The sequence below is a fragment of the Schistocerca serialis genome, chromosome 5, assembly GCF_023864345.2.
Source record: "Schistocerca serialis cubense isolate TAMUIC-IGC-003099 chromosome 5, iqSchSeri2.2, whole genome shotgun sequence".
In the NCBI taxonomy this organism is placed as follows: domain Eukaryota; kingdom Metazoa; phylum Arthropoda; class Insecta; order Orthoptera; family Acrididae; genus Schistocerca; species Schistocerca serialis.
The window spans coordinates 534,528,558-534,555,237 of record NC_064642.1 but is presented as its reverse complement, the minus strand read 5'-3'; the positions used below and the strand labels follow the sequence as shown (position 1 = coordinate 534,555,237).

At 39.7% G+C, this 26,680-nt stretch overlaps 1 protein-coding gene across 2 annotated transcripts in view; it reads right to left on the bottom strand.

Moving 5' to 3' along the window:
* The window catches only part of LOC126481311 (splicing factor 45), a 93,271-nt gene that overhangs the window by 25,759 nt on the left and 40,832 nt on the right, over positions 1–26,680 (bottom strand). For both annotated transcript variants that reach the window (XM_050104969.1, XM_050104968.1), the window contains one exon: positions 15,087–15,261. In XM_050104969.1, coding sequence (XP_049960926.1) covers positions 15,087–15,261 — 175 coding nt within the window. The remainder of the gene's footprint in view (positions 1–15,086; positions 15,262–26,680) is intronic.

Genomic DNA, 26,680 nt, shown 5'->3' with positions numbered 1-26,680 from the left:
GACAACTTCTTGGACTCAATTGTTGCAAGTGATGAAACCTGGACATTCCACTTTGATCCTCAGACAAAGCAATAACCATGTGAGTGGCACCATCCCTCTTTGCTGAAGCCCTGAAAATTTAAACAAACGTAGTCTCACATATTGTCATGGAAAGTGTGTTCTGGAACCAGAAGGGGGTACTGTGGTTAATGTTATACCTGCTGAGACAACAATGTATGGTGACAGATATTCTTAAACACTGTAAAAACTCAGAGTGGCAATTCACAACCAAAGAATAGGAATGATGAGTAAGGGCACAAGAATTCTCCATAACAACACCTGCCCTTACCTAGTAAATCAGACTGTGCATCTTCTGTAAAACTTTGGTTGGAACATCATCACCCAGCCACCACACAGTCCAGACTTGGCACCAAGTGACTACCACTTGTTGCATAAGTTAAAGGAACATTTGTCTGGGTGGCAATTCTGCTCCGACAACGAGATGAAAGATAAGGTTCATAAAGGACATGGCAGTGAGCTGGTATGACATGGACATTGTAAAACTGACACAGCACCTACAAAAATGCATTGACTGAAATGGTGATTATGCGGAAAAATAAACTGTTACGGAATATAAACAGCTGTTTGTAAATCTAAAAATATATGAGACCTTACTTTTGGTATTGCCCTAGTAGAAAATATTGTCACAGAACAAGTTGAGTAGCATCGTGGTGTAGTGGTTATGAAACGAAACTGTTGCATGGAGGGTCATGTGTTCTAAACTCACCTCGACTGTACAATTTTAATTTCTATATTCGGTTCGAGTACATTCTAGAAATATCCACAAATATCAAGAATCATTGTACTGGAATGTTCTGTAGCTGTATATATACTGTATGTGTTCTGGCCGGAGGCAGTTCGATCCGCGCTCTTGTATGTGCAAGTGCTGAATAAGCCTTCGTTAAGTGAAGTTAGTGTTTGTCATTCATCTAATTACATCTTCTTCTACGTGACAATATTGCTACTTAGCACATAGAGGAGACACTGAGTGGCAGACAGGCACATTGAAAGTCATCATTGAGGTCATTAGAGAAGAGCATATGCTCAGAACAGTCTGGATGATTGACTGATCTGGCCTTGTAAATTTAACCAAAACAGCCTTGCTGTGCTGGTACTGTGAACGACTGAAAGCAAGAGGAAACTACAGCCGTAATTTTTCCTGAGGGCATGCAGCTTCACTGTATGGTTAAATGATGATGGTGTTCTCTTGGGTAAAATATTCCAGAGTTAAAATAGTCCCCCATTTGGATCTCCAAGTGGGGACTACTCAGGAGGATGTCATTATCAGCAGAAACAAAACTGGTATTCTATGGATCAGAACATGGAATGTCAGATTTCTTCATCGGGCAGTTAGGTTAGAAAATTTAAAAAGTGAAATGGATAGGTTAAAGTTAGATGTAGTGGGAATTAGTGAAGTATGGTGGCAGGACAAATAGGAACAGGGGAAAGAAATACAGTGGAAGAAGACTGGGTAGCTTTGAAAGATGAAATAGGGAAGGGAGCAGAGGATCAAGTAGGTAAAAAGACGAGGGCTAGTAGAAATCCTTGGGTAACAGAAGAGATACTGAATGTAATTGATTAAAGGAGAAAATATAAAAATGCAGTATATGAAGCAGACAAAAAGTAATACAAACGTTTCAAAAATGAGATCGAAGGAAGTGCAAAATGGCTAAGCAGGGATGGCTAGAGGACGAATGTCAGGATGCAGAGGCATATATCACGAGGGGCAAGATAGATACTGCCTACAGGAAAATTGAAGAGACCTTTGGAGACATGAGAACCAACTGTATGAATATCAAGAACTCAGATGAAAAACCAGTTCTAAGCAAAGAACGGAAAGCAGAAAGGTGGAAGGAGTACACAGAGGGTCTATGCAAGGGTGATGTACTTGAGGGAAATATTATGGACATGGAAGAGAACGTAGATGAAGATGAAATGGGAGATATGATACTGTGTGAAGAATTTGATAGAGCACTGAAAGATCTAAGTTGACACAAGGCCCCAGTAGTAGACAACATTCCATTAGAACTACTAATAATCTTGGGAGAGACTTAGAGAACTGTCTACAAATGCTAGAAATGTAGGTTTGCCTTCCCTTAATCTATCTTCTAAGAGAAGTCATAGGGTCATTATTACCTTGCGTGTTCCAACATTTTTTCTGAATCCAAACTGATTTTCCCGAAGGTCCGTTTCTACCAGTTTTTCCTTTCGTCTGTAAAGAATTTGTGTTAATGTTTTACAGCCTTGACATACACACGTGACAATGTTGACTGGAATACCCTCTTTCAAATTCTGAAGAAGGCAAGGATCAAATAAAGGGAGCAGAAGGCTATTTACAGTTTGTGCAGATACCAGACGGCAGTTATAAGAGTCAAGGAGCATGAAAGTGAAGCAATGGTTGGGAAGGGAGTGAGATAGGGTTGTAGCCCATCTCAAATGTTATTCAATCTCTATTTTGAGCACGCAGGAAAGGAGACGAAAGAAAAATTTGGAGTAGGAATTAAAATCAATGGAGAAGAAATAAAAACTTTGACGTCTGCCAATGACTTAGTAATTCTGACAGAGACAGCAAAGGACCTGGAAGAGCAGTTGAGCAGAATGGACAGTTCAAATTAAATCAGGTGATGCTGTGGGAATTAGATTAGAAAATGAGACACTCATAGTGGTAGATGAATTTTGCTATTTGGGGAGCACAATAACTGATGATGGTAGAAGTAGAGAGGATATAAATTGTACTCTGGCAATCTCAAGGAAAGCGCATCGAAAGAAGAGAAATCTGTTAACATCAAGTATAGATTTAAGTGTCAGGGAGTCTTTTCTGAAAGTATTTCTATGGAGTGTAGCCATGTAAGGAACTGAAACATAGTCTTTTCTGAAAGTATTTCTGTGGAGTGTAGCCATGTAAGGAACTGAAACATGGACGATAAACAGTTTAGACAAGAAGAGAATAGAAGCTTTTGAAATGTGGTGCTACAAAAGAACGCTGAAGATTAGATGGGTAGACACATAAGTAATGAGAAGGTACTGAATGGAACTGGGGAGAAAAAAGGAATTTGTGGCACAACTAGACTAGAAGAAGGGATCAGTTGGTAGGACACCTTCTGAAGAATCAAGGGATCACCAATTTAGTATTGGAGGGAAGTGTGGAGAGCAAAAATCACAGAGGGAGACCAAGGGATGAATGCACTAAGCAGATTCAGAAAGATGTAGGTTGCAGTAGTTACTCGGAGATGATGAGGCTGGCACGGGCTAGAGTAGCACGGATAGCTGCAGCAAACCAGTCTCTGGACTGAGGACAACGACAACGACAATGACAACAGCAACAACAATGAACCCCTCTGGAAAACAGCTGGAAAGCTTAGAAGGAAATCTTGAGTAAAACAACACCAACAACAACAACACCACCACCACCACCAACAACAACAACAATAATAATAACGTAAAATTGTCTCATCCAAGAAGTGGAGGTCGCTCTGCCGGCAGCAACTGAGTGCATTCATTGTAACCAGCTGCAAATTGTAGCTTGTGATGGCATGAATGGTACATGCCATCTGGATTCAAAGATCATTCTTAACCCCTTTAAATAGCTGGTGACAACAGCTAGCCTCACATAGAGGGTGGACATATGACTCACAATTTGCACCATTATCCAGAATGAAGTGGCCCTCTGGTCTGAAGGTGAGTGGGAGGCTTAAACCAGAGGCTCAAAGGATCCTACAATGATCTCAGATGCAGATTTATGGACTATCGCTATCAGGTGAAGGATTGCAGAAACACATAGCAAAAAGGAAATGATTGCATGGATACCAGAGTACATAAGATGTACACATGGGAGTAGATTGGACGAAATGCGTTTGATGATGAATTACGTGCCATAACACGGGAAGGAAGTAGGCCAGACACACCAATTATGGAGGAGCACATTAATCCTTGCAGGTCAGAAAGAGAAAATGTTGATACATTATTAGTTAACTGCAGAACTTTTCTTTGTGTGGTGCCAGAATTAGTGTCACTTATTAACATCCAGAATTAAGGGTAAAAAGCTGCCTGTCCCCAGAAGGTAATGGCAGCAAAATCTTTAAGTCCAATTGGAACATATATTGCAATGATAAGCTGAATACCAATCATGGCAGTTGGATGCTTTTATAGACAATCTGCAACTAACAGGCCCAAAATTTTCAATTCTTTACTCTAGAGGAGAGAATCAGAGACTACAAAGATATTCTAGGACCAACAAAAAAGTGTCAAAAAGAATGTTAAGAAAGCCAGAAAAATATTTCTGCTTACCAAGTGTGACAGGAAACAGGCTGAAGATTATCTGAGCAGTCAATATGAAACATTCTTAGCTAGGGATGAAGATGAGCTAAATCAATGGATAAAACTCAATAGTCCTGGTAGAATGTATATTTATGGAATAAAGCAAACAACTCACTAAACAATATAGGCCTTGAGACTTCAAAAGACATAATTAACAGCAAAAACTTTGATGGCTTTCACATAAATACTTTTTCAAGCTATAGTACACACACATGCTCACTGCCCCCCCCCCCCCCCCCCCCCACCACCACACACACACGTACACACTTGTGTAGCTACACTGGACAGAGGTACTGTAGCTTCACTTGACAGCGGGTTGTGTCTGATGGAGTGGGCACAGGGAGAAAAGAAGTGATAAGCAGCAAAGGCTGAGGAAGGGTGGCTGGGGGAGAAAGGCAGGATAGGAATGCTGGGAGCAGGCAGTAGGTGCACAGGATATGGATGTGGCAAGGACACTTACTACATTCCACAATGGTACACTCATGCAGTGCATAATAACATGGAGCTGGATTGAGAGGTGCGGTGACTACAGGAAAGAGGGTGTGGGTGCAGGATGAATGAAGTTAGGATACAAGCGATGATTGATACCAGGAGGATTACAGGATTGGAAAATGTGTTACAAGGATAATTCCCATATATGTAATTTATCCAGGATCCAGATGCCACAGGTTATAAGCATTAATTGAAATCGAGCATACTTTGCCCAGCAGCATGTTCAGTGACTGAGTGGTTAACTTCACTCTTGGCCACAATTTGGTAGTGGCCATTAGTCTGGTTGTCATGTCCACATAAAATTCTGTGCAGAAATTGCATCAGAGGTGGTATATGACATGAATGCTTCTACAGGTGGTCCTGTCTCTGATAAGATAGGATAAGCCTGTGATGGGACTGGGGTGCATCTGCTTGATGGCTATCTTGAACAGGTTTCGCAACTGGATCTTCCACAAGAGTATGATCTATGTGACAAGTGGTTGGATGTGGAGCAATGACAGGCAAGGATATTGCACAGACTAGGTGGGTACAGGAATACCACTTGGGAAGAGGTGGGAAGAATTATGGGTAGAATGTTCCTCACTTTGAGGGAGGATGATAAACAGTCAAAGCCTTCACGAAGGATATGGTTTAGTTATTCCTGTCCAGAATGATAGTGGGTGGAAGTGGAGGTGCTCCTTTGCATCTGATTCTTGATGGTGATTGGAGAATTGGGGGTGTGTGAAGACACTGTGTGGGAAATCTGCCTGTGGACTAGGTTTTGGGGGATAGTTCCTATATGTGAAGGCAAACTGGAGAAGGGATTTCTGGTCACTGCATATATGCTGTGCATGGTTGGTTGCACTATATGGGACTGAGTTTTTGGTGTAGAAGGGATGGAATCTGTCAAAATGCAGGTACTGTTGATGGCTGGTAGATTTAATTTGGACAGAGAGAGGTGTTTGTCAATGTCCAGGCAGGTGAACAATTGGGCTGAGGGGGACCAGGCGAAGCAGATGGGAGAGGTGTTGAGGCAGAGGAGGAATGCGTGTCATGGCCCTTGGTCCAGATCATAAAAACATAATTAATGAACCTGAATCAGATTATGGGTTTGGGATTTTACATGGTATGGTCATTCCCTCTAGATAGCCCGTAAATATGTTGGCAAAGGAAGGTGCCATGCATGTCTCTTGCTGGTGATGTGGATCTATTTGTACATCTTCCCTTCAAAGGACAAGACACATTTATGTGTGAGGATGTAACTGGTTAGATGTATAAGGGATAGGATGGAGGGTCTGGCGTCAGAAGGTAGTTGGGAGAGGTAGTATTCGATAGTGGCAAGGCTATGTGCGTGGGTGATGCTGGTGTATAAGGAAGTGGGATGAAAACTGATTAGTAGGGATCCAGGTGGTAACGAGGTGGTAAAGTAAGTGATTCGTGTTTTTAACACTTTGGCAACCAAGCACAACAACAACTTGGGCTATGACACTGTTCAAATGACTGTGCCCTATTATATCTAAGGCTGTGATGTTTCATGATGTGCAAGCCATCTTTCACTCAAAAACTTGACGGATTTTGTATGAGACCCATGTAGGAACATGTAGTTACTGCCCCTTGCCATATGCCTTCCCTTGTTGTCAGCTAATAGAATTGCTTTGATAGAAGCAGTAGCAAACTGCTATTGCGACTGACTGAGCCACTGCGTGCTCACACTGTCATTAGATCTGTGCATATATTCTCTACATTTCAATGCTTTCTGTAGTTCTGCTACTACAAATATGTCACTTTCATTGAGTGAGTAATAAATTCCGGAAACTCTAGAGGAAGAAATATCTAAGTGGGAACAGTCTGAAGAAATTGGTGAAGAACTTTCTCAAGAAATGTTTCCAGTGCAACTATCAGACAGAGGTTTCCCTAGAAGTTTCCTGGTACACTTCTGGAGCTGAGACGGAGCAGCATCAACATGAATTTGCATGATTTGTTCAAAGGAGACATTACAACCTACTGGCACTGTTATTTTCTCTGTTGAGAGGTTTGTGTGAGTGTGTGGGAAGGGACCTTCGAAAGGAGGTGTGACCATGTTGGAGGTAAGTAATTTCAGGGAGGTAACCACAAGGTTGGTTACATAGAAGTGGGGAAGGGTTACATTTGGATTGTAGTATGAACTGGGAGGGGGCTGAACTTCAAGTTTGTGGCTGAAGGTGAGGTCTTAGGATAGTACTGAAACTTCTGTAGGAATGAGGTTTTTGGTGGTGGTTTTAAACAGTGCCATGGATTAATTTCGATTCTGGATTTTGTAGGATGGTAGGAGGGAATACTGATGGGGGAAAAGTTGCAACAGCTTCGACTGCAGCATATGATATGCATCTATACACTAAACCAACAAATCACAGGTCCACAGTATTTTAGTAGCACACCACTGTATTTTACTTCCCAATAAACCCTCTCTCCATCCCTCCCAATTCCACGTCATCGTGCACCCCTCAACCTGACAAACCCCCAACCCAGTCCAGCTGCAGAGCTGTCAGCTGGCATAGTGTAGTCAGCCAAATTTGTGTATGCACTTATGAACGTGAAATCTAGCTTTTTTTAAAAAATTAAAAAATTAAAAAATGCCGATTAAGTTGATAGCTAGTAAAGTTTCCAGTTTTGTTTATGTTCTTTTCAACTCAATGCGTCTACTTCTCAGTAAGTTGTTTCCTTTACTTCTTAAATATTTAAAATTCAGAAGTATAGTACAAGTTACTTCAGATGTGCTAGTGCCAAGCAAGATTGTTCTGCAGTGTTTAAACCTGCCATGATTCAACAGGCGAGATAGGAAGTTATGGTGAACAGAAACATTTGGTTATATAGTGTAGAACATGAAGCGTGACAATGTTTACTTTGCTCTTTTCTATATGAGTTCCTTATGCAAAGACTTAGATTTTTTTTCTGATGATCTTTCAAGTAGTTTTATTAAATGTACTGTGTGAAATGGAATAAGTGGAAGTGTTGTAAGAACTGGGGAGCGAGAGAGGTATCGAGAGTTGTTGGGTCGAATAGTGTGTGGTAAACAGTCGCGGAAGGTGCATGAGCATGGTGGTAAGGAAGCAACTATTGTGCATAGTAATGGTGTGCATTTAATACAATATTAATACTGGACTTTCAGGTGTTAGACATGGTTTGAAATTTGACTTTATGATGGACTTTCTAAATGGACATTGTATTATGCGAACACTGTTGGTTTTTGCAAAACGATGCTTGTGGCAGTGACAATGCACTCGTGAACAGACAGTATTGTCGTCTGTTTAGAATTGAGCTGCATTACATATACTGTGAATTTAATATTGCTCAGTTTTCTTGGCAACAAAATATGACATACGCTAAAACAGTAACTGCCAGTGGGGAACCTGTGAACTGTGTTGCCACCTAAGTGACTGTTTTTGCAGGAACAGTGTTACCATGAACCACGAATATTAACAACAGATAGACTGTTTAACTTAGCAATTGGCAAATTATAGCAAATGGAATGTTAATTTAAACACGATGTATGGACTGTACGAAACTATCGTGTGTGAAAGTTGCATCTGAACTAATAAAACCTTCAAGTGCTGCATAAATGGCCTATGACAGATGGATGCTATGCAACTTATTACCACCGCCAGCCAAAACAGGGTGTAAGGAAAGAGGATATATTAATGCCAAGGACATGACTGGATGAACTTTCAGGATTCATATCAGCAACTTCAAACTGCTTCTACCACCGTCACCACATCACGCCAACCCAGAACAGTTAAGACCCAAAACCATTCCTCTCTTCCAGAAACTCACAATTGCAACCAATTCAGTTTTTTTCTGCTTTGTAACAGACTACATCTTAATGTTTCTCTCCATAAATAAAAGTATAATAGTGTACTGTAAAGACTGTTCACCTTAAGTGATGGTTGACCCCACCACTAACAGTAGTTACTGCCATAATTTGATTTGTTTTTGATTTTTTGTGTATTTATACTAGTCCTTGCATGCATTGTGTGTGTCTTTTGAAGGGGTGTGCTGCAATGTGTACATACAGTCATTTAGGCAGAGGAATTTGTGTGTTGTACTGTGAAATGTGGCCAAATGTGTAAGTTGAGGCATCCGCCATTTAAGTTATTTTACACCCACCAGTTACAAAGAAGTAGCTTACTCGCCATTGATTCAAGTTAGTGTACATGTTTAAAAGCAAATTTATCTGGGTTTAACTGTTGCTGGTAAGCAGAATTACAGTATACTGTGTCCGTATTTATCAAATTAGCTTCAGAGTGTTTTACTGTTTTCACTATCAAAGGATTTTACTGTCAGAATTTTAACAGGATTGGGAAACTTCTCATATACAGGTTTGCTTCTGAAGTTTCCAGAAGTAAAACAGATTCTTGGGGTTTATACAATATTAATTTACTTCATGCAGTTTTTCTTTAAACATTTTTTTATTTCAAATTCACGGTAATAGTAAATCTTTAGGAACAGTTTTCTTCACGCGCTCTGCCTCCTAATGCTTGTATATCTGTCAATAAACATATTGACTGAATCCGTCTGAAGTTTGCCTGCTGGCTCTGTCCAATGCTGCTATGTCCCAAATAACTACTCTTTTGTTGCTCCAAAATTTAACTACCATGCACTCCAGGCCTACCCGGTTGGAATACATGTAGTCTGCCTGGTGAGATCAGCTATCTATCCCAACTACATATGAAGTCATATAGGGTGTTTAAAATCAGGTGTTACACATTCCATCAGGAATTGATTCTGGATCCCTGTGGACATCAGCAGCAGCAGTATTGCCACAAGCTGATGTAGAGCATGTGCTCAAATATTATATTTCCCTTTGTTCTTCATTACAGTGTAAATATTTAACAGTGTGAATCCTAACACACAGCAGCTGAGAGGGCTGGCACCCATGACATGGTCCCACATTTGCTCAATGAAGTAGCACAGTTGCAAAGTACTAATTTAACCTTACAAAATGAGCTAGTAAAGCTGAAAGAGGGAAAGCAGATGTAAGTTCTAGTGAGACTTATTCCACAAGCTTCAAGCCTGAGTGTATAGCCATTAACCTGGTAATCCCATTTTACGGAAAGTTCTGTTTTAACAGGATTTTAAGTAGCAATAACTTTGATAAAAAACAAAGATGAGGTGACTTACCGAACAAAAGCGCTGGCAGGTCGAAAGACACACAAACAAACACAAACATACACACAAAATTCAAGCTTTCGCAACAAACTGTTGCCTCATCAGGAAAGAGGGAAGGAGAGGGGAAGACGAAAGGAAGTGGGTTTTAAGGGAGAGGGTAAGGAGTCATTCCAATCCCGGGAGCGGAAAGACTTACCTTAGTGGGAAAAAAGGACAGGTATACACTCGCACACACGCACATATCCATCCACACATACAGACACAAGCAGACACATTTAAAGACAAAGAGTTTGGGCAGAGATGTCAGTCGAGGCAGAAGTGTAGAGGCAAAGAAGTTGTTGAAAGACAGGTGAGGTATGAGTGGCGGCAACTTGAAATTAGCGGAGATTGAGGCCTGGTGGATGACGAGAAGAGAGGATATACTGAAGGGCAAGTTCCCATCTCCGGAGTTCGGATAGGTTGGTGTTGGTGGGAAGTATCCAGATAACCCGGACGGTGCAAAAGCGCTGGCAGGTCGAAAGACACACAAACAAACACAAACATACACACAAAATTCAAGCTTTCGCAACAAACTGTTGCCTCATCAGGAAAGAGGGAAGGAGAGGGGAAGACGAAAGGTTATCTGGATACTTCCCACCAACACCAACATATCCGAACTCCGGAGATGGGAACTTGCCCTTCAGTATATCCTCTCTTCTCGTCATCCACCAGTTCTGGGTTATCTGGATACTTCCCACCAACACCAACCTATCCGAACTCCGGAGATGGGAACTTGCCCTTCAGTATATCCTCTCTTCTCGTCATCCACCAGGCCTCAATCTCCGCTAATTTCAAGTTGCCGCCACTCATACCTCACCTGTCTTTCAACAACTTCTTTGCCTCTACACTTCTGCCTCGACTGACATCTCTGCCCAAACTCTTTGTCTTTAAATGTGTCTGCTTGTGTCTGTATGTGTGGATGGATATGTGCGTGTGTGCGAGTGTATACCTGTCCTTTTTTCCCCCTAAGGTAAGTCTTTCCGCTCCCGGGATTGGAATGACTCCTTACCCTCTCCCTTAAAACCCACTTCCTTTCGTCTTCCCCTCTCCTTCCCTCTTTCCTGATGAGGCAACAGTTTGTTGCGAAAGCTTGAATTTTGTGTGTATGTTTGTGTTCGTTTGTGTGTCTTTCGACCTGCCAGCGCTTTTGTTCGGTAAGTCACCTCATCTTTGTTTTTTATATATAATTTTTCCCACGTGGAATGTTTCCTTCCATTATATTAACTTTGATAAAATGTAGACAGGAACAGCCATTAAGGATAACGCATCTTAAATTGTTGGGTAAGGCATGTCAACTTATCAAGTGCTATTAGAAATGCACCTGTGACAGACTATGCGAGATGTTACTGGAGTGCTACTAATTGAAGTTGATATTACAATGAACAGTATCACACAGAACAATGGTGAAGGTCTGTGGATTCGACAACGAGAATAAATGGCGAGATTTATGAAAAAGTGCATAATGGAAATGGGATGAAGTCATTATCCAAGAACCAGAGCAGCATGCTCTTGATGGACTTATGAGAGGCCACCAGACCTTTGTATCGGTCATAAGGTTGCTAAGGTCTGGGTTTCATGGTGTGTGTGTGTGTGTGTGTGTGTGTGTGTGTGTGTGTGTGTGTGTGTGTGTGTGTGTGTGTAGGTCTGGGATTCACACTGTGAGATATTGGGGGTGTGCTGGGGGGGGGGGGGGGGGGGGGGGGGGGGGGGAGGCGTGGTGCAACAAATGTAAGTTCTATTATTTCCTTATGTTAACGGGTATATTTCCCTGGAATGAAAGGAAATATTTCCTCACGTGGTAATGAATATGATGCCATTCTTGGAGTAGATTTCCTACTATCAAATCAGGGCATAGTCAATTTATTTATTTATTTATTTATACTTATTTACTGCTTTATTTGGCTTGGCTTTATTTAGCTTGGCTTATATATATGAAAAATTATTACTAACCATTGGTTTTCAAGCTCTCAGTATCTACCCATACTTATGGCTCAGTTACGTAAACATCGGAGAGTTACCAATAAAAATAATAGTACTGATTAAAAACAACAACAGAAATTCAGAACAATAATAATATTATTTTAACACTTCGGAAGTCATGTTTAATATCAATTAAAACATGAAGGATAATGACAAGTAGATGATTGATATGGCTGTGATAATCACTTAGTAATTGTTACGAAAGAGAACACAGACTGTTTCATAGAGAGCTCTGAAAACAAGTGGGAGGGAGGACAGTTGGGGGCAGGGCAGCGGAGGTTAGACTGGAGCTTGGCTGGAAGAAGTATGTGGAAGAGAGAGCTACTGCGATAGATGGCACACCACTATCTGTCTTCTGAAGCAGAAAAGGAGTGCAATTTCCCCTGAGATTTTGAGGAAGGTAGCTCCAGAGTCAGATAAGAAAAAGATTTTGAGAAGCTAGCTGTGTTATGAAATGGTATAAAGAGAATTTTGCTTTGATGAGAAAAGTATTTCTGCTATGTTGTCCAGACAGAAAGTGTTATAGAGTCAAATTAAATAATAAGTAGGTGGTAGAGCAAACAGAGGGTGCATAAGTCTCTGCGTTTACCTGCGTGTAGCCAAGATATTTGTTCATAGGCAGGAGTGATAATACGGTGGGTGGGAACAATAATGTGAATGTCACAAATGTATTGTACTCAGGTGTTCATTGGCAGTTCCATCTGGCATGAGCTCTTATACTGAAGATCTTGAAGAATAGAATCATCATAATCAAGAATTAGGATTACTAGTGATTCCACGAGTTCCTCTTTAGGCTCAAAAGAAGATACTATTTTATACTTTTGTAGTGCAGGAAGAGATGCTGGTACTGTCTTACAGACTGCCGTTGTGTGTTCAGTCACGCAAACACTGATAGTCCACTATTATCCGTCAGTTCTATACCAGAGGATTTGGGGTGCAACTGGTTCTTGAAACTGAGGAGTAGTAATTGTTTTGAAAGGACTTAAAACTGCTTGCATTTTAGATGCACTAAGTCAGAAACCTAAATTTTGGGCCCACAATATTAAGGTAAGTAAGTCAGCATTTACATTCTGTATGGCTGCCTTCAGGTTTGGTGGACTTACACAGAGGTGTAAGAGGATGCTATCAACTTATACTTCCAATGGGAGAGAACAGTTGACGCACACACCCGCGTGCACCACACACACACACACACACACACACACACACACACACAAAACATTAATTCTGTCTCAGGCAATACAGTCCATATTACCACATTGCTGCAAGGCATTTCAAAATGCCTTGGGAAGCCATTTAAACTGCTTGCCACTTGAATAGTCCCTTAAGGTCAACTCCTTGAATAAGAATCGCAGGGAACAGGGAAAGAACTCCCAGCACTGAAATGCCAAGAAATGCATTATCTGTGGTAAAATTGATATTACAAGATGAGGAACTGAAAAGGAAGAAACTTTGTGTGTGTGAGATTTCCTACGCACCAGAAGGGGATTCAGCTTTATACGACGGTAATCCCAAAAGTAAGGTCTCCTATTTTTTTATAAGTACATAGACCTGTTTAGTTCTACAATGGTTTACATCAGTTTACAGCTTGAACATTTAGCAATTTTTCGACATAATCACCATTTCTGCCAATGCATTTTTGTAGACGCTGTGGCAGTTTTTGTATGCCCACGTCATACCAGCTCGCTGCCATGCTGTTCAGAAAGTTATGAACTGGCGTGATTGTTGCTTGGTCTCAGGTGTAAAGTGATATGCCCAGGTTTCGTCACCCATGACAACTGAGTCCAAAAAGTTGTCCTGTTCGGCTGCAAGGTGGTGAAGAAATGCGTGGGAAGCACCAACTCATTGTCGCATGTGGTCCTCAGTCAGCATGCGTGGCATCCATCTTGCGCACACCTTCCAGTAGTTCAATGTTTCCGTTAAAATTCTGTGAGTGGTGCTTCGGGAAACCTCAGGAACAAACGTGCAGAGATCATCCATGGTGATCCGCCGATCTTCACGCATGCTTTGCTCAACCTTCAACACTGTCTCCTCAGAAATTGACGGTCTCCTGCTCCTTTGTTCATTGTGAATTTCGGTCCGACCAGCTACAAACTCTCTACACCACTTACGAACATTTTTGACTTCCATGCACGACTCACCATGCAACTTCCGTCAATTGGCGATGGATTTCTATTGGCGCAGTGCCCTTTGCGTTCAAAAATCGAGTAACTGTGTGCAATTTGCACTTGGCGGTAACATCCAACGGGAGCTCCTTTCTAAACAGCTGCCAAGCCAAGACTGAGTGCCTCAGCGCGGCGTGCGCATGTTTACACACAGCGCGTGAAGCGCTCTTCATAACAGTGTGACCAACTGCCACACAAACAGAGTTCTGTACTTGTAAAAAAATTGGAGACCTTGCTTTTGGGATTACCCTCGAAGTTCCCATCATTGTCGACAATTCTGATGTGGAGGAAGCAAAGCCCTGATGGCCAGTGTAGAAGTAGTAAAGTGCACAAAATAATAGTGGTACATTGTACGAAACATTCCACTGGGGAAACCTGCTCATGACGCTGCTTTGAGAGAAAACTCGCATAGGAAGATAGAGAGAGAGAGAGAGAGAGGGAGGGAGGAGGAGGGAGGAGGGGGGAGGGAGAGAGGGAGGGAGGGAGGGAGGGAGATATCTGAGGACTTTTTGACAGAGTATACCAACCTACTGACTGAATATACAACTTATTCCTCAACTAGCTGTTACTGGCGGCCTTGCAAGCATGTCAGTAGTTTTGTAATGATTAGTGATAGCGAGTAAGTAAGCTATAGTACCCGCAATATCATCAGCTGTTGATCCCTGTGGGAAAATAACTTCTTATGTTTTTGTGTGCCACCACATACTGTGATACACACAGAAGAGAAGCAAGAAAATTTTATACTTATCTTCATGCACCTGCTAGCCAATTTGTTTACAATGTACGTGAAACATATTACGAGATAATAAGCACGCAACATTTCATATATTAAAGAAAGTCCAAGGTAAGAGTACCAATGGCAGTTTACAATAGTTTTTTAACTGTCAACAAATGCACTGTTATGTACAAGTGTAATGGTGCTAGACTTACCTTTAATAGCTGATTCAATCCGTTTAAATTCAACAAATATTCTAACAGCTTCATCATGTGCAGCACTTGGTTGTTCATAAATAAGAACTTTAACAACATCACCATATTTTGTGTTACATTCATCTTTAACCTCAGGCTCCAGGTCTTCATCTACTTCTCCTGGACCAACCATATTCTGTAGAGAAAAGAGGAACATGAAATATTTATGGACATTAAAAAAATACATTTTTTCTCCCCCCCCCCCCCTCCCCGCTTCCCAAGGAGGAGGGACGAGGAAGAATTTCAGAAATACAAACTAAATATAATAATTAAGTTTCTTTCTATCTTCTGTTCCATCAGAAAAAGTGGAAAATATAGAAACATGGTTATGCATATATTAAGTTATATCAAACAATGGTATTATTGATTAGTTATATCAGTTAGTAATAGGATGTCTGCTTGGTTGCAAGTTAAATTGCGTCACCAACTTGAATCTCATACTGCTATGAGTAGTAGATGAGATTACAAATTAATTAGAAAATACTTCAAAGAATCTTTTTGAGCCACTCAAAATCCTCAATCTGTGGTCTAGTTTGGATTACTTGATGATATCTTCATGAAATGGATCACAGCCTCTATCCTGACAGCTTCTCTCCAGTTTATTTCACTTGCTTCTCTTTAGCTTAGCAAGTCATCTTCCTTGACATTGAATGCCACCTCAATGATGCTTCTAAAAATGCCTCTTGACACAACAAGCCTATCAATAAATAACAATATCTCAATTTTTGTAGCTGCAAACCTATCTACCTAAAACACTCTGAGTCAAACAGTCTCTTGTGTTTGCATACATTACAACCACAGCATTGAGTAATCACTCTCCCAAAATATTTTGAAGGCTGCTACAGACAGACACTATCCCTTCTCGTGCCTTTTCCCCAAATATGGTCATCTCACCCACAAAGATGTCCAATGCAATAAAATACTCCTGTGCTCCAAAAACGTCAATCAGATCTACTGACAAGGCACAAAGCAACATACTGCACACTACACCCTGAACCAGACTGTCCACCAGGACTTCAACTACATACATACATACATACATACATACACATACATACATAAGCCACAAGCCACCATACAGCACATAAAGGAGCATACCTTATAATAAATACTACTACAGTAAAACCTCTACATTTTTGTGTGGTCCAGACTTAAAAGATGCAAAATTGAGGAAAATGCAGAATCAAGGAAAATGTTAAAATCCCCAAAATATGAACAGAAACATATGTAATTGGCTTACATGATTAAAAATTGTAGTGCACTCCAATACACTGCATAAAACCTGTATATGTGGAAGAAATTAAATGTTGAATACAATGTTTGTACAATAATGTGTGGTAATGAATTTCATTATTTCTTAAAAAAATAATGGATGTGTAACAGCAAGTAAAAATTTGTCAAAAAACTGAGGTAATCGAGCTTTTCCGACGTGCTATGAACACAAATTACATGTCAAAATATATGATTTTGAGAAGTGTTTCCAGTGTGCTCACCACAAAAAAAAGCAAATATTGATGAACATGTTGAATTAAACTGCAAACTGAAGTACGGTGAAAGGCATCAGCATCTAACTCGAAGGGTGTGTGTTTTCCTTCTCTTGATGGGAGAAACATAGACATGGAAAAATGAGTTTTCATCCCCAGTTAAAGTTACAAGCTTATTAGAAGTCAGCTCAGCATATTTCTGTACACTGTTCAAAACATAAAGTTAAAAGAAAGCTCAGGTGCTACAGTTTTGCTTCTTACCTTCTATTGCTGCAGCCAATCTTTATGATATATACAGTGTGTGGTGCATAGTATATGCTTGAGAAGTATATGTAGATGTTGCAGTTGTATCATGTCAGATTTGACCACAAAAGTCTTTAAAATACGCAACTGCAAAACCCTGTTCTATTTCTATGTGGCATCTCCACCCTAGCACATGATCTGCAGGAAAAGTATATTTTCAGCACTGTGCTTTTGCCCCTACCTGCCCTCATGTTGCTGAAGGGCCACTCTCACTCTCCAAACTTCCAGCAGATGAGCTCATTTTACCTGTGTTAGTATGGTGTGGTGGCTGCACTGGCTACTGAGTGATGTAACAAGTCACCAGCCAATAAGAGTTCACTAGCCGGAAATGGTCGACTTTTCTGGATTCTGACTGAGCATATTCTTCAAGACTCAGTGTTTAAATTTAAAAGGTTTACAATTAATACTGTTGCTCAATACAATATATTGGAAATACAAGCAAAAAGACGGGAGTGAGTTTTAAGTGGCATAAGAAAAGTTGGCAGATGGGACCCTTGGCCACATGTTGTCCGTTTTTCTATTGCTGCCGCAACCTAGCAGTAGTTTTACCATAACTGTGCAGTGAAGCTAAACATGCAAGTTGTGTTGGCAGCAGCGACTGTGGATTACACCAGAAATTTCTCTCTCACGTCCCTCCCTCTCTGCTACAGCCAAAAATATTTCCTTAATTCCACCACTACCCACGGTGCAAACCATCTGTCTTTTGTACTACTTGTAACTCGTTCAGTCACATCAAATATCAATAGGAAGAAAATGGGAAAAAGTCAAGCAAGACATCGTGTAAGAATGTAGGTTCAAGGTAATCTCACTAGGAAGAAACTAAAATTTTGGAATTTTTAGCAGTGATCTTATGGGTTTTTCACAAGGGCTACAAATGCATGACATAGCATCGTAAGAAATGTAGAATTGGAGAATGTAAAATCAAAGTTCCACTGCCTCTGAGTGATAGTTGTTTCATCATTTTGTCTGCAGTGTGAAAGTTCTATTCATGAAACAACATCCGGTAACTGTTACTGTTAATATCAACGGAAAGAAATAATAAGTAAAAACAAGTTTAATCATTATTAATGCATGTAGTCTTCAAAGATCAACTGACAATTCTTTTTTTTATAAACTGTTAATAAACAGGAAGATGTAGAATATCTTTTTACATTCATCACTTCAGTTTAGTTTGTGACCAAATGACAGAATACATCTTCAAGAAAATTCAGGATTTCCATGGAATAAGCTTCTTCTGTGAGATATGTTATTGCATATATAGGACTTGTAATGAAAGAAACAGAATATTTTGGTATATGAATTTTTTCTCACTAAGGCAGCTTACAACATCCAAGAAAATATTAATTGTGTGTTTCATTGTCAGTTTCATCTGACTGTCTGTGTTCAGATTACCAAACAGAAGTACTTGAGCATGCAACATAGTAACCATAAATAAAGTTATTTGCACAAGATGTCCTTGAGCAATAATATCAGCAGTTGTGACAACAAGTGGACATAGTCAGAGGCAGTACTGAAGAAAAGAAACAACTCTGGTTGATAACCAGTGGTTTGACAGGAGGGGACCAAGAGTCACACATTGAAAACTGTAAAGTAAGATGAGGACTATTCATCCCACTGACGGTATTTTATGACTTCTACTTACCACATACAAGTACTTCTGATACAAGGTTTATAAACACACACCCAGTTGGCAAGAGCATGTCTCTGGAAACCAGTAGCTGTGTGGTAATATTGTGTTATTGGGTGTCGTATGCTGAATAATATGATGATTGATTACACATCACAATGTCAGGTTCATTAGATGAGGAATATTAAAAAAAAAAGGGCAAGCCCCTATCAAACTAAAAGTAGCACATTTCATTTCACATCTGAACAAGCATTTTTACGCTTCAAAGAGGTCAAGACATTTCCACCGTGTAACACTAACACTCAACAATACCGACTTTAAACAGCACGAAAAAGGGGAGGACACGACATGGAGCTCAACAATTTGGCTCAAACTGTGAGAAGAGAAGCATGTTGATACCCCTTTCAAGCTCCTAGAGTATCTCATGTGAGTGAGCTGTTGGCCCATTGCAATTCGCTGATTCTGCCAATTCACCTACATTTGTAACAGCCTCTAACAGTCGTGAATAGTGTCTCGCTATGCATCTGCAGTGATTTTCCATAAAAACCCCTTAGTTTATTGGAAAATGGAAACCTATCAAGAATTTTCTACCAGTGAAGTGATTGGTGAAACATCAAAACTAAAACTTTTGAAGCAGCTTTGGAAAACAAAATCACCCAGTATGCTTTTCCAATTTATACAGAAATGGCATGATTACCAGCAATCCTTCTCTATTTGTTGCTCCTGTAGCAACAGCTTTGGGCTGCAGAGCAGGTTATTAAAATTATGAATGATAATTTCATAGTAAAGGATGAAGATTTGATATTACATGCCAAGCCTGACAAACAAAGTCTTTATGATGAGGTGTGTGGATTTTCTCATTCTCTTTCCCTCTCTCTGCTCACACATGCTTTTTTCATATCCAAGCATTATTTGTACAGGTTCCTTCTTGGACTATAGGCATGAACAATGAGGATTATGATTGTAACAAATGTTTCTCTCATATTTTGGTGCCCTTGACTGATATCAGTTTTGCTGATGCTCACCCATATTGTAAGTTCCCATCATTAAAATCATGATTCCCACTCTTTAAAAAATAAATAAATAAATAAATCTTCAAATTTGGAGAAAAGGAATTGAACAAATGAAAAATTGCAGTCATCAACTCAGAAAAATGGGAAAATTATTCATGACAATGATAATGAACAGTGATAATGAGAATATTATAACAATGGACAGTGGCAGTCGCATTCCCATATTTGTGAGAAAAATTTAGCTTACTGCTAGTGGTGACTGGGCAAAAAGCTAAACGTAAATATTCAATAAGACAGTGAAAAATCACCAAATTCGTTAACAAAAATGATTTTGTAACTTTGAAGGAAATTGTGAATTTCCGTACACTGTGTAAAATGTAATTTAAAAGCAAGTTCAGGTGCTACAGTTTTCCTTCATGCCTTCTATCACTGATGTCGATCTTTACATTCTACAGTGTGTGGTGCAAAGTATATTTGTGAGTAGTGTATGTAGTTGTTGCAACTGTATCGTGTCAGACTTGAACACACAAGTCTTTTACATGTGCTATCGCAAAACCCTTTCTCTATCCCCAAGTGACATCTCTGCCATGGCACATGCTGACTGTCTCGTTTTTCCATTGCTGCCACAACCTAACAGTAGTTGTATCTTGATTGTGCGGTGAAGCTAAACATTGCAAGTTGTGTTGGCAATGCCAATCGTGAATTATGTCAGCATTTTCTCTTTTACATCTCCCTTTTCCGCAACAGCTTAAAATATTCCCTCACCTCCACCATCACCTGCTGTATGAACAGTCTGTCTTTTGTGCCAGTTATAACTCATTCAGTCATATCAAATACTAATAGGAAGAAAACTGGATGAAGTCAACTGAGACATCGAATAAGAATGCAGGTAAACCTTACTAGGAAGAAATGTAATATCAGGGAATTTTTAGCATTGATCTTAAGGGTTTTCACAGGCACTATGAATCACAAAAAACGTAAAATTGGAGAACATAAAATCAAAGACCAACTGCAGTCATTTCCTTTCCTGTTATGCTCACAAATGAGGTGAAGGACAAACAAGAATCTATATGCATTTAGAGCGAACTGAATTTCATCACACAAAACATAAATTATGTCTAAGTCATCCCATATCTTTCAACAGTCACTCAACAGCAACACTTTCACAGATATAACAGTTTCATCAGCAAAGAGTCCGCCCCTGGTAGCGGAGTGGTCAGCGCGACGGAATGTCATACCTAACGGCCCGGGTTCGATTCCCGGCTGGGTCGGAGATTTTCTCCGCTCAGGAACTGGGTGTTGCATTGTCGTTATCATCATTTTATCCCCATCAACATGCAAGTCAACGAAGTGGTGTCAATTCGAAAGACTTGCACCAGGCGACCAGTCTACCCAACAGGAGGTCCTAGCCACACAGTATTTCCATATTCTATATCAGCAAACAGTCACAGATTTCCACTAACACAACCTGTCAGGTTATTTATGTACCAAGAGAACAAGAGCAACATTCTGCCCATAACTCTGTAGTACTCCTCTCAGAGATGTATTCCACTTCCTGCAACCACCGCCCCCTTCCCTCCTATCCAATCAACAAAATGTTCTCAACCATTTATATGTTTTTCCAGTATCTAACCCCCTGTCACATGAGTGAGATCTATTCCTACAAACACTATTTTTTGGAGCAGCCCTGTTGTTTATCAGCTATGCTGCAGTCACTGCACCCAAGCACGAGTAGTCACTGCCAAATTACTTTCAACGGCAAGAGCATGCTGCTCAGAGCATCGTCAGTTCTGGTGGCTACCGCTTTCCATTTCTCTTAACTAAGCAAGTGGTCTCTTTTGTTAGAGGTATGTATCTTGTCCAGATTGATTTTTAGGCAGTCTCACTCTATTCTGCTCTGCCAGGAATTCACCCCTTCTCCACCTGACTACGAGTCCAACACATAATTACCCCCACACACATTTGGCCAAGCATTTTCTGACCTTGTATTACAGTTGATGATTCGAGGCATGCTGCCAGGGATGGTACATCCGCAACTGTTGATGTCCTTAGGAAATAAGATAATTTTTATTTTTTATTTTGTCCGTCTCAGTTGCATTAATTTACTGTATTACAGTGTTATTATCTTGACCACACTGTAATGTTTGCACATTCAATCAGAACTGTTTGTGGTACATTTGATCATACCATCTGGATATGACTTTTCAAGCAAATAGGCACACTCACAATAACCTCATCCATTTCCTGTTAACTGATTCTTCTGTCCCTTCTTGGTACAACATTGTCATAATAAATGAAAGCACTATATTGCATACATTCTACAGGATTAATTTATTCAGGTTAACAGTTTTTTGGGATAGACCATCATCATCAGCCTTTAACTGACTATACGAGGTGGAATCCAAAATTTTCGGGATTGGTGCTGCCATCTGGAAAGTTGGAGTAATAGATCTTTGCACTATTGGTGGTGAGAGCTGCTTATCTGATGAGTCGGTGTGCAGAGTAGCATTCAGTTGGGAGGATGTGTTGCGTGTCCACAGTTTGCATGTCAACATTGATTTCCGTAATACTCTGTGTTTGGTGAGTGGCGATTTTACAATGGATCCGTGAACAGAACAGCGCATGTGTCTCAAATTCTGTGTGAATCTCTGGAAAAGTGCTACAGAGACCCTATCAATGATTCAACAAGTGTTTGGGGACGCTTTGCACTCTTGTTAAATATTGATTCACACCAGTCTGGTCAGTGTAAATTATATAATCAAGGTTGAAGTTTGGAATTATATGTCTTGTCTGTATACAGAACTTCTCTGCTGCTTCCACCCTTTCTTCCAAAGTTGCAAAATCATTTTTGCTAATGAATTTGGTGATTTTTTGCTGTCTAATTTAATGTTTGTATTTTAAGCTTTTTACACTTTTATCACTAACAATAAGACGAACTTTTCTCATAAATATGGGAACATAACTGCCATTTCCCACTGTTATAACATTCCTGTCATCACCAGTTCATTATCAGCCTCATGAATTCTGAAAATTTTCCCATGTTTCAGAATTGATAAGTGCAATTTTTCATTTCTGGGCCATCTTTTTCAAGTCCTTTTCTCCAAATTTGACGGTAATATTTTCTTCTTAATGATGGGAACTTATAATTTGGATAAGCATGTAAAATTATCATTCATAATTTTAATAACCTGCTCTGCAGTCACTTGACCCATAACTATTACTACAGGACCCACAGATGGAGAAGGGTTGTCGGTGATCATGCCATTTCTTTATAAACTGAAAAGCATAAATTTTTTTCCCAAGCTTCATCAAAATATGTAATTTTGATATTTCACCAGTCACTTCCTTGGTAAAAAAGTCTCGATAGGTTTCCATTTTCCAATAAAACGTAAAGTATTACTGTTAGTGTTACACGGTGTAAATGTCTTGATTTCCTCAAATGATAGAAATGCTTGTTCAGATGTGAAATGTGCAACTTTTAGTTTAATAACGGCTTACCCTTATTAATATTTCTCATCTACTGGACCTGACACAGTGATTGTATATTCAGTCATCATACAACAGAACCCCCAATAACACAATATTAACACACAGCAACTGGAGCTACTGGTTTCCAGAGTCATGCTCTAACCAACTGGGTGTTTGTTTATAAATCTTGTATCAGAAGTACTTGAATGTGGAAAGAAGAAGTAATAAAATACTGTCATTTGGATGAATAGTCCTCGTCTTACTTTATAGTTTCCAATGTGTGTCTCTCTGTTCCCTCCCACCACTGCTTGTTACCCAGAGTTGTTTCTTTTTCCAGTACCGCCTCTGATCATGTCCACTTGTTGTCACAACAGCTGATTTCTATTACACAAGGACATTTTGTACAAATAACTTTATTACTGATTGCTACATTGGATGCTGAAGTACTTGTGTTTGATAATCTGGACATGGACAGTCAGACAAAAGTGTGACACAAGAAACACATAGTCATGTGTTAATATTGTTTTCTTGTGTGTTGTAAGCTGAGTAAATATAATGAAAACCTGCCCTAGTGAGAAAAATTTCATATGCCAAAATATCCCATTCCTTTCATCACGAGTATTTTTTGTCCTTGTTTGTACACTAAACAAGCACAAACTTATCTCACAGAGGAAACCTACTCCACGGAAATCCTGAATTTTCTTGAAAATGTATTCTGTCATTGCGTTGTTAAACTAAAGTGATGAATGTAAAAAGAAGTCCTACATCTTCCTGTATATTAACAGTGTACAAAAAAAGAAGTCTGATATTTCCACTTGTAAACCTCTGTCATTTTCAAGGCACGAACTGGATAAGACCCTAAAATGACAGTAACTGTTACGTGTCAAGATATTGGTGGTTTTTGATGTTATCGGTCAGCATTCCCTGGAGTTATTCGCAGATGACGGTTAATTGTTTGCTTGTTCAAAGGGTTATAAATGCGGCCTTTCATTGTAATGTCGAACGTGTTAGTTTACACTCATAATGCCCATTTACAGCAAAAAATATGACAACTTACTGACCATTTTTACGATAGTCTTTTACATTAGCTTCTTCTACCAATAATTCATTTTTACACACAGTGATTACACTTAACTACACACACACACACACACACACACACACACACACACACACACACACACACACAAAACCACACACACACACACCTTACACATTTTTAAAAATTCTATTGAGTATAAGCAGTTGTCAAGCAAATATAATGATTTCAGTTTGTACTTGAAGTTAATTTTGTGTGTATTAAATTTTTACTTATAGTGCAGTTCTAATACCAATAAATGGTAATCATTGCAAATAGTTTCAATGACCTCATTGTTAGACAATTGCATTTTGAGAGAAACAGTACTTCATGTCTTCACAAAGCTGTGTCAGCTGTTCTCGCCTCCCGACGTCATGCAGAGTAAATCTGTGGAGCAGTGAACACAACGTCCTTATGATGATTGATCATAATAGTTTTTAATATTTATTATTCCCCTCATAGATTTGAACATATAATACAATGTAATGTAGGCAAATGAGCCTCACTATTGTCCACAGCAATGCAGTTCGGCAACATGGATTTTGTTTGCCCACTTTCTGCTGCCACGTATGCGCCGTTCTCATCCTCACCACACTTCCTTTCCACTCCGCCTCCACACGCAGAAGTGTCGTCCTAGGTGATGGGAAGGAATAGCACTTAGTGACTACTGGAAGATCATGATATGTTCACCACATTAAGTTTAGATTATTTATCACTCTTGCCCAGGAAACTTGGCATTGCATTTTATTTTTCCTTTACATTAAGGGTGAAAAATGTGCTTTTGAAATTGCTGTCTCTGAGTGCTGGGATTTTGTGTAATTTATAGTCTTCAGCAGAATAGTGTACAGAATCTGTTCTGCATGAGAAATATGTTTTTAGCTCTGCATGAGTTTCTTTTCCCCTCCCCTCAGTGTTTATCCCTACCGCCACTAGTAATAAGTTTACAAATCTCAGCCTACAAAACAACTGAAATTCCTGAAGTACTGGATTATAAATTATAAACAGCCACAGAAGCTATAAACCAAATTTGGTGTGAGAATGTCATTCTTCTCCTCCCAGGACACTCACAACGTCAACTGAAATAACCAAATTGCAAATCCATAAATAAACAAGAAAGAAATTTCAAAATTTTACTTCATATAGTAGACCTATTAGGAAAAAAGTGGGTTTTGCAGCTAGTAATACTGTAGGGTACAGAATTGAAAAGACTATCACATTTGCTAATGATGTACGAGGTAATTGAGCCATTTTTCACCACACTACTGTCACAGATTATACCTTAAAACATGCAGTTTTGAGGGTTTCTTCATTTTATGTTCACCTTGAAAATAGTAAAAATTTATAGCCTACATGATGAAATAAACGAAAAACTGAAATATGGTGAAAGCTTCCGGTTTAGAACATCTCACATGTTTGTGACATCTTGGATGTTTGTTTTCCATCTGCAGCCAATAGCTGTAAAGCATGGCAACATCATGCTAATGCAGTGACTTTTCCACCTGCAGCCAATAGCTGTAAAGCATGGCAACATCATGCTAATGCAGTGACTTCTATCATATACAGCAATAAACAGCAAGCTTACTTGGCAGCTTGTTCCAAAGTCATCTGATGTGATCAGTGTACAGCAAATGGCATGGCTGCAATTTTCACTTTATATTATACCTCATACTCCCTTCACTACAGAGGATTAACTTTAATTACAGTAGTTCTGGTTGGAGCTGTCATCAGAATCTCGAATTTATCAAGCCTCTGCCGACTGCTGCCAACGTAGGCTACTCAAATGCTATGAGTGGGAAAACAATTAACAAGATGTGTTCAGTGAACAATTGTGTGACGGATTGTCCATCTTTGTTGCAGTACTCAATGGTGTTTAATGTGTTATAATGGCCGACAGAGTGTTATAACTGTAACAGATTGCTGGGACAGAGAAACATCAAAATCACAGCAGGCTTAACTTTATTTCATCTCCATTGGTATAAATAAGTACCACATGTGAAGGAAAACTTGTGTGTATATATGTACTTTCACAAAACCTGTTGTGTTTACACTACAGCAAGCGATGAGTTCGGAGTGCAAATGGCACGCATTGGTAATACTGCAGAACGCTCCACCACAACCACTCAGCACAATGAGCAATGAAAAGTTTACAAGCAATACACTAGAGATCACTGTGCTTGCATAACCAGAAAATGCTGCATTGCCACTGGCTACAGAAAGAAGAGGACCACCAACCCCCCCCCCCCCCTCCCCCCCAAAACACACACACACACACACACACACACACACACACAAACACACACACACACACACACACACACGTGTACATACATTAGATTCCAACACCATTCATTGTACATCACAGCCTCTCAGTTTAAGTCACCATGTTCATCAATTTTTCCTTTTTTCTGGATGAGAACAAAGGTAGGAACTCTCAAAAACGAGCATTTAGACATACAATTTTTGACTGTAGCAGGTTGGAAAATAGCTTGATTACCTTGTAGCCAAAAACCAATTTCAATTTTTTTGACAAGTTTTTACTTGCTGTTACATGTCTGTGAGATTTTAAAAACTGGTTGAGCTGG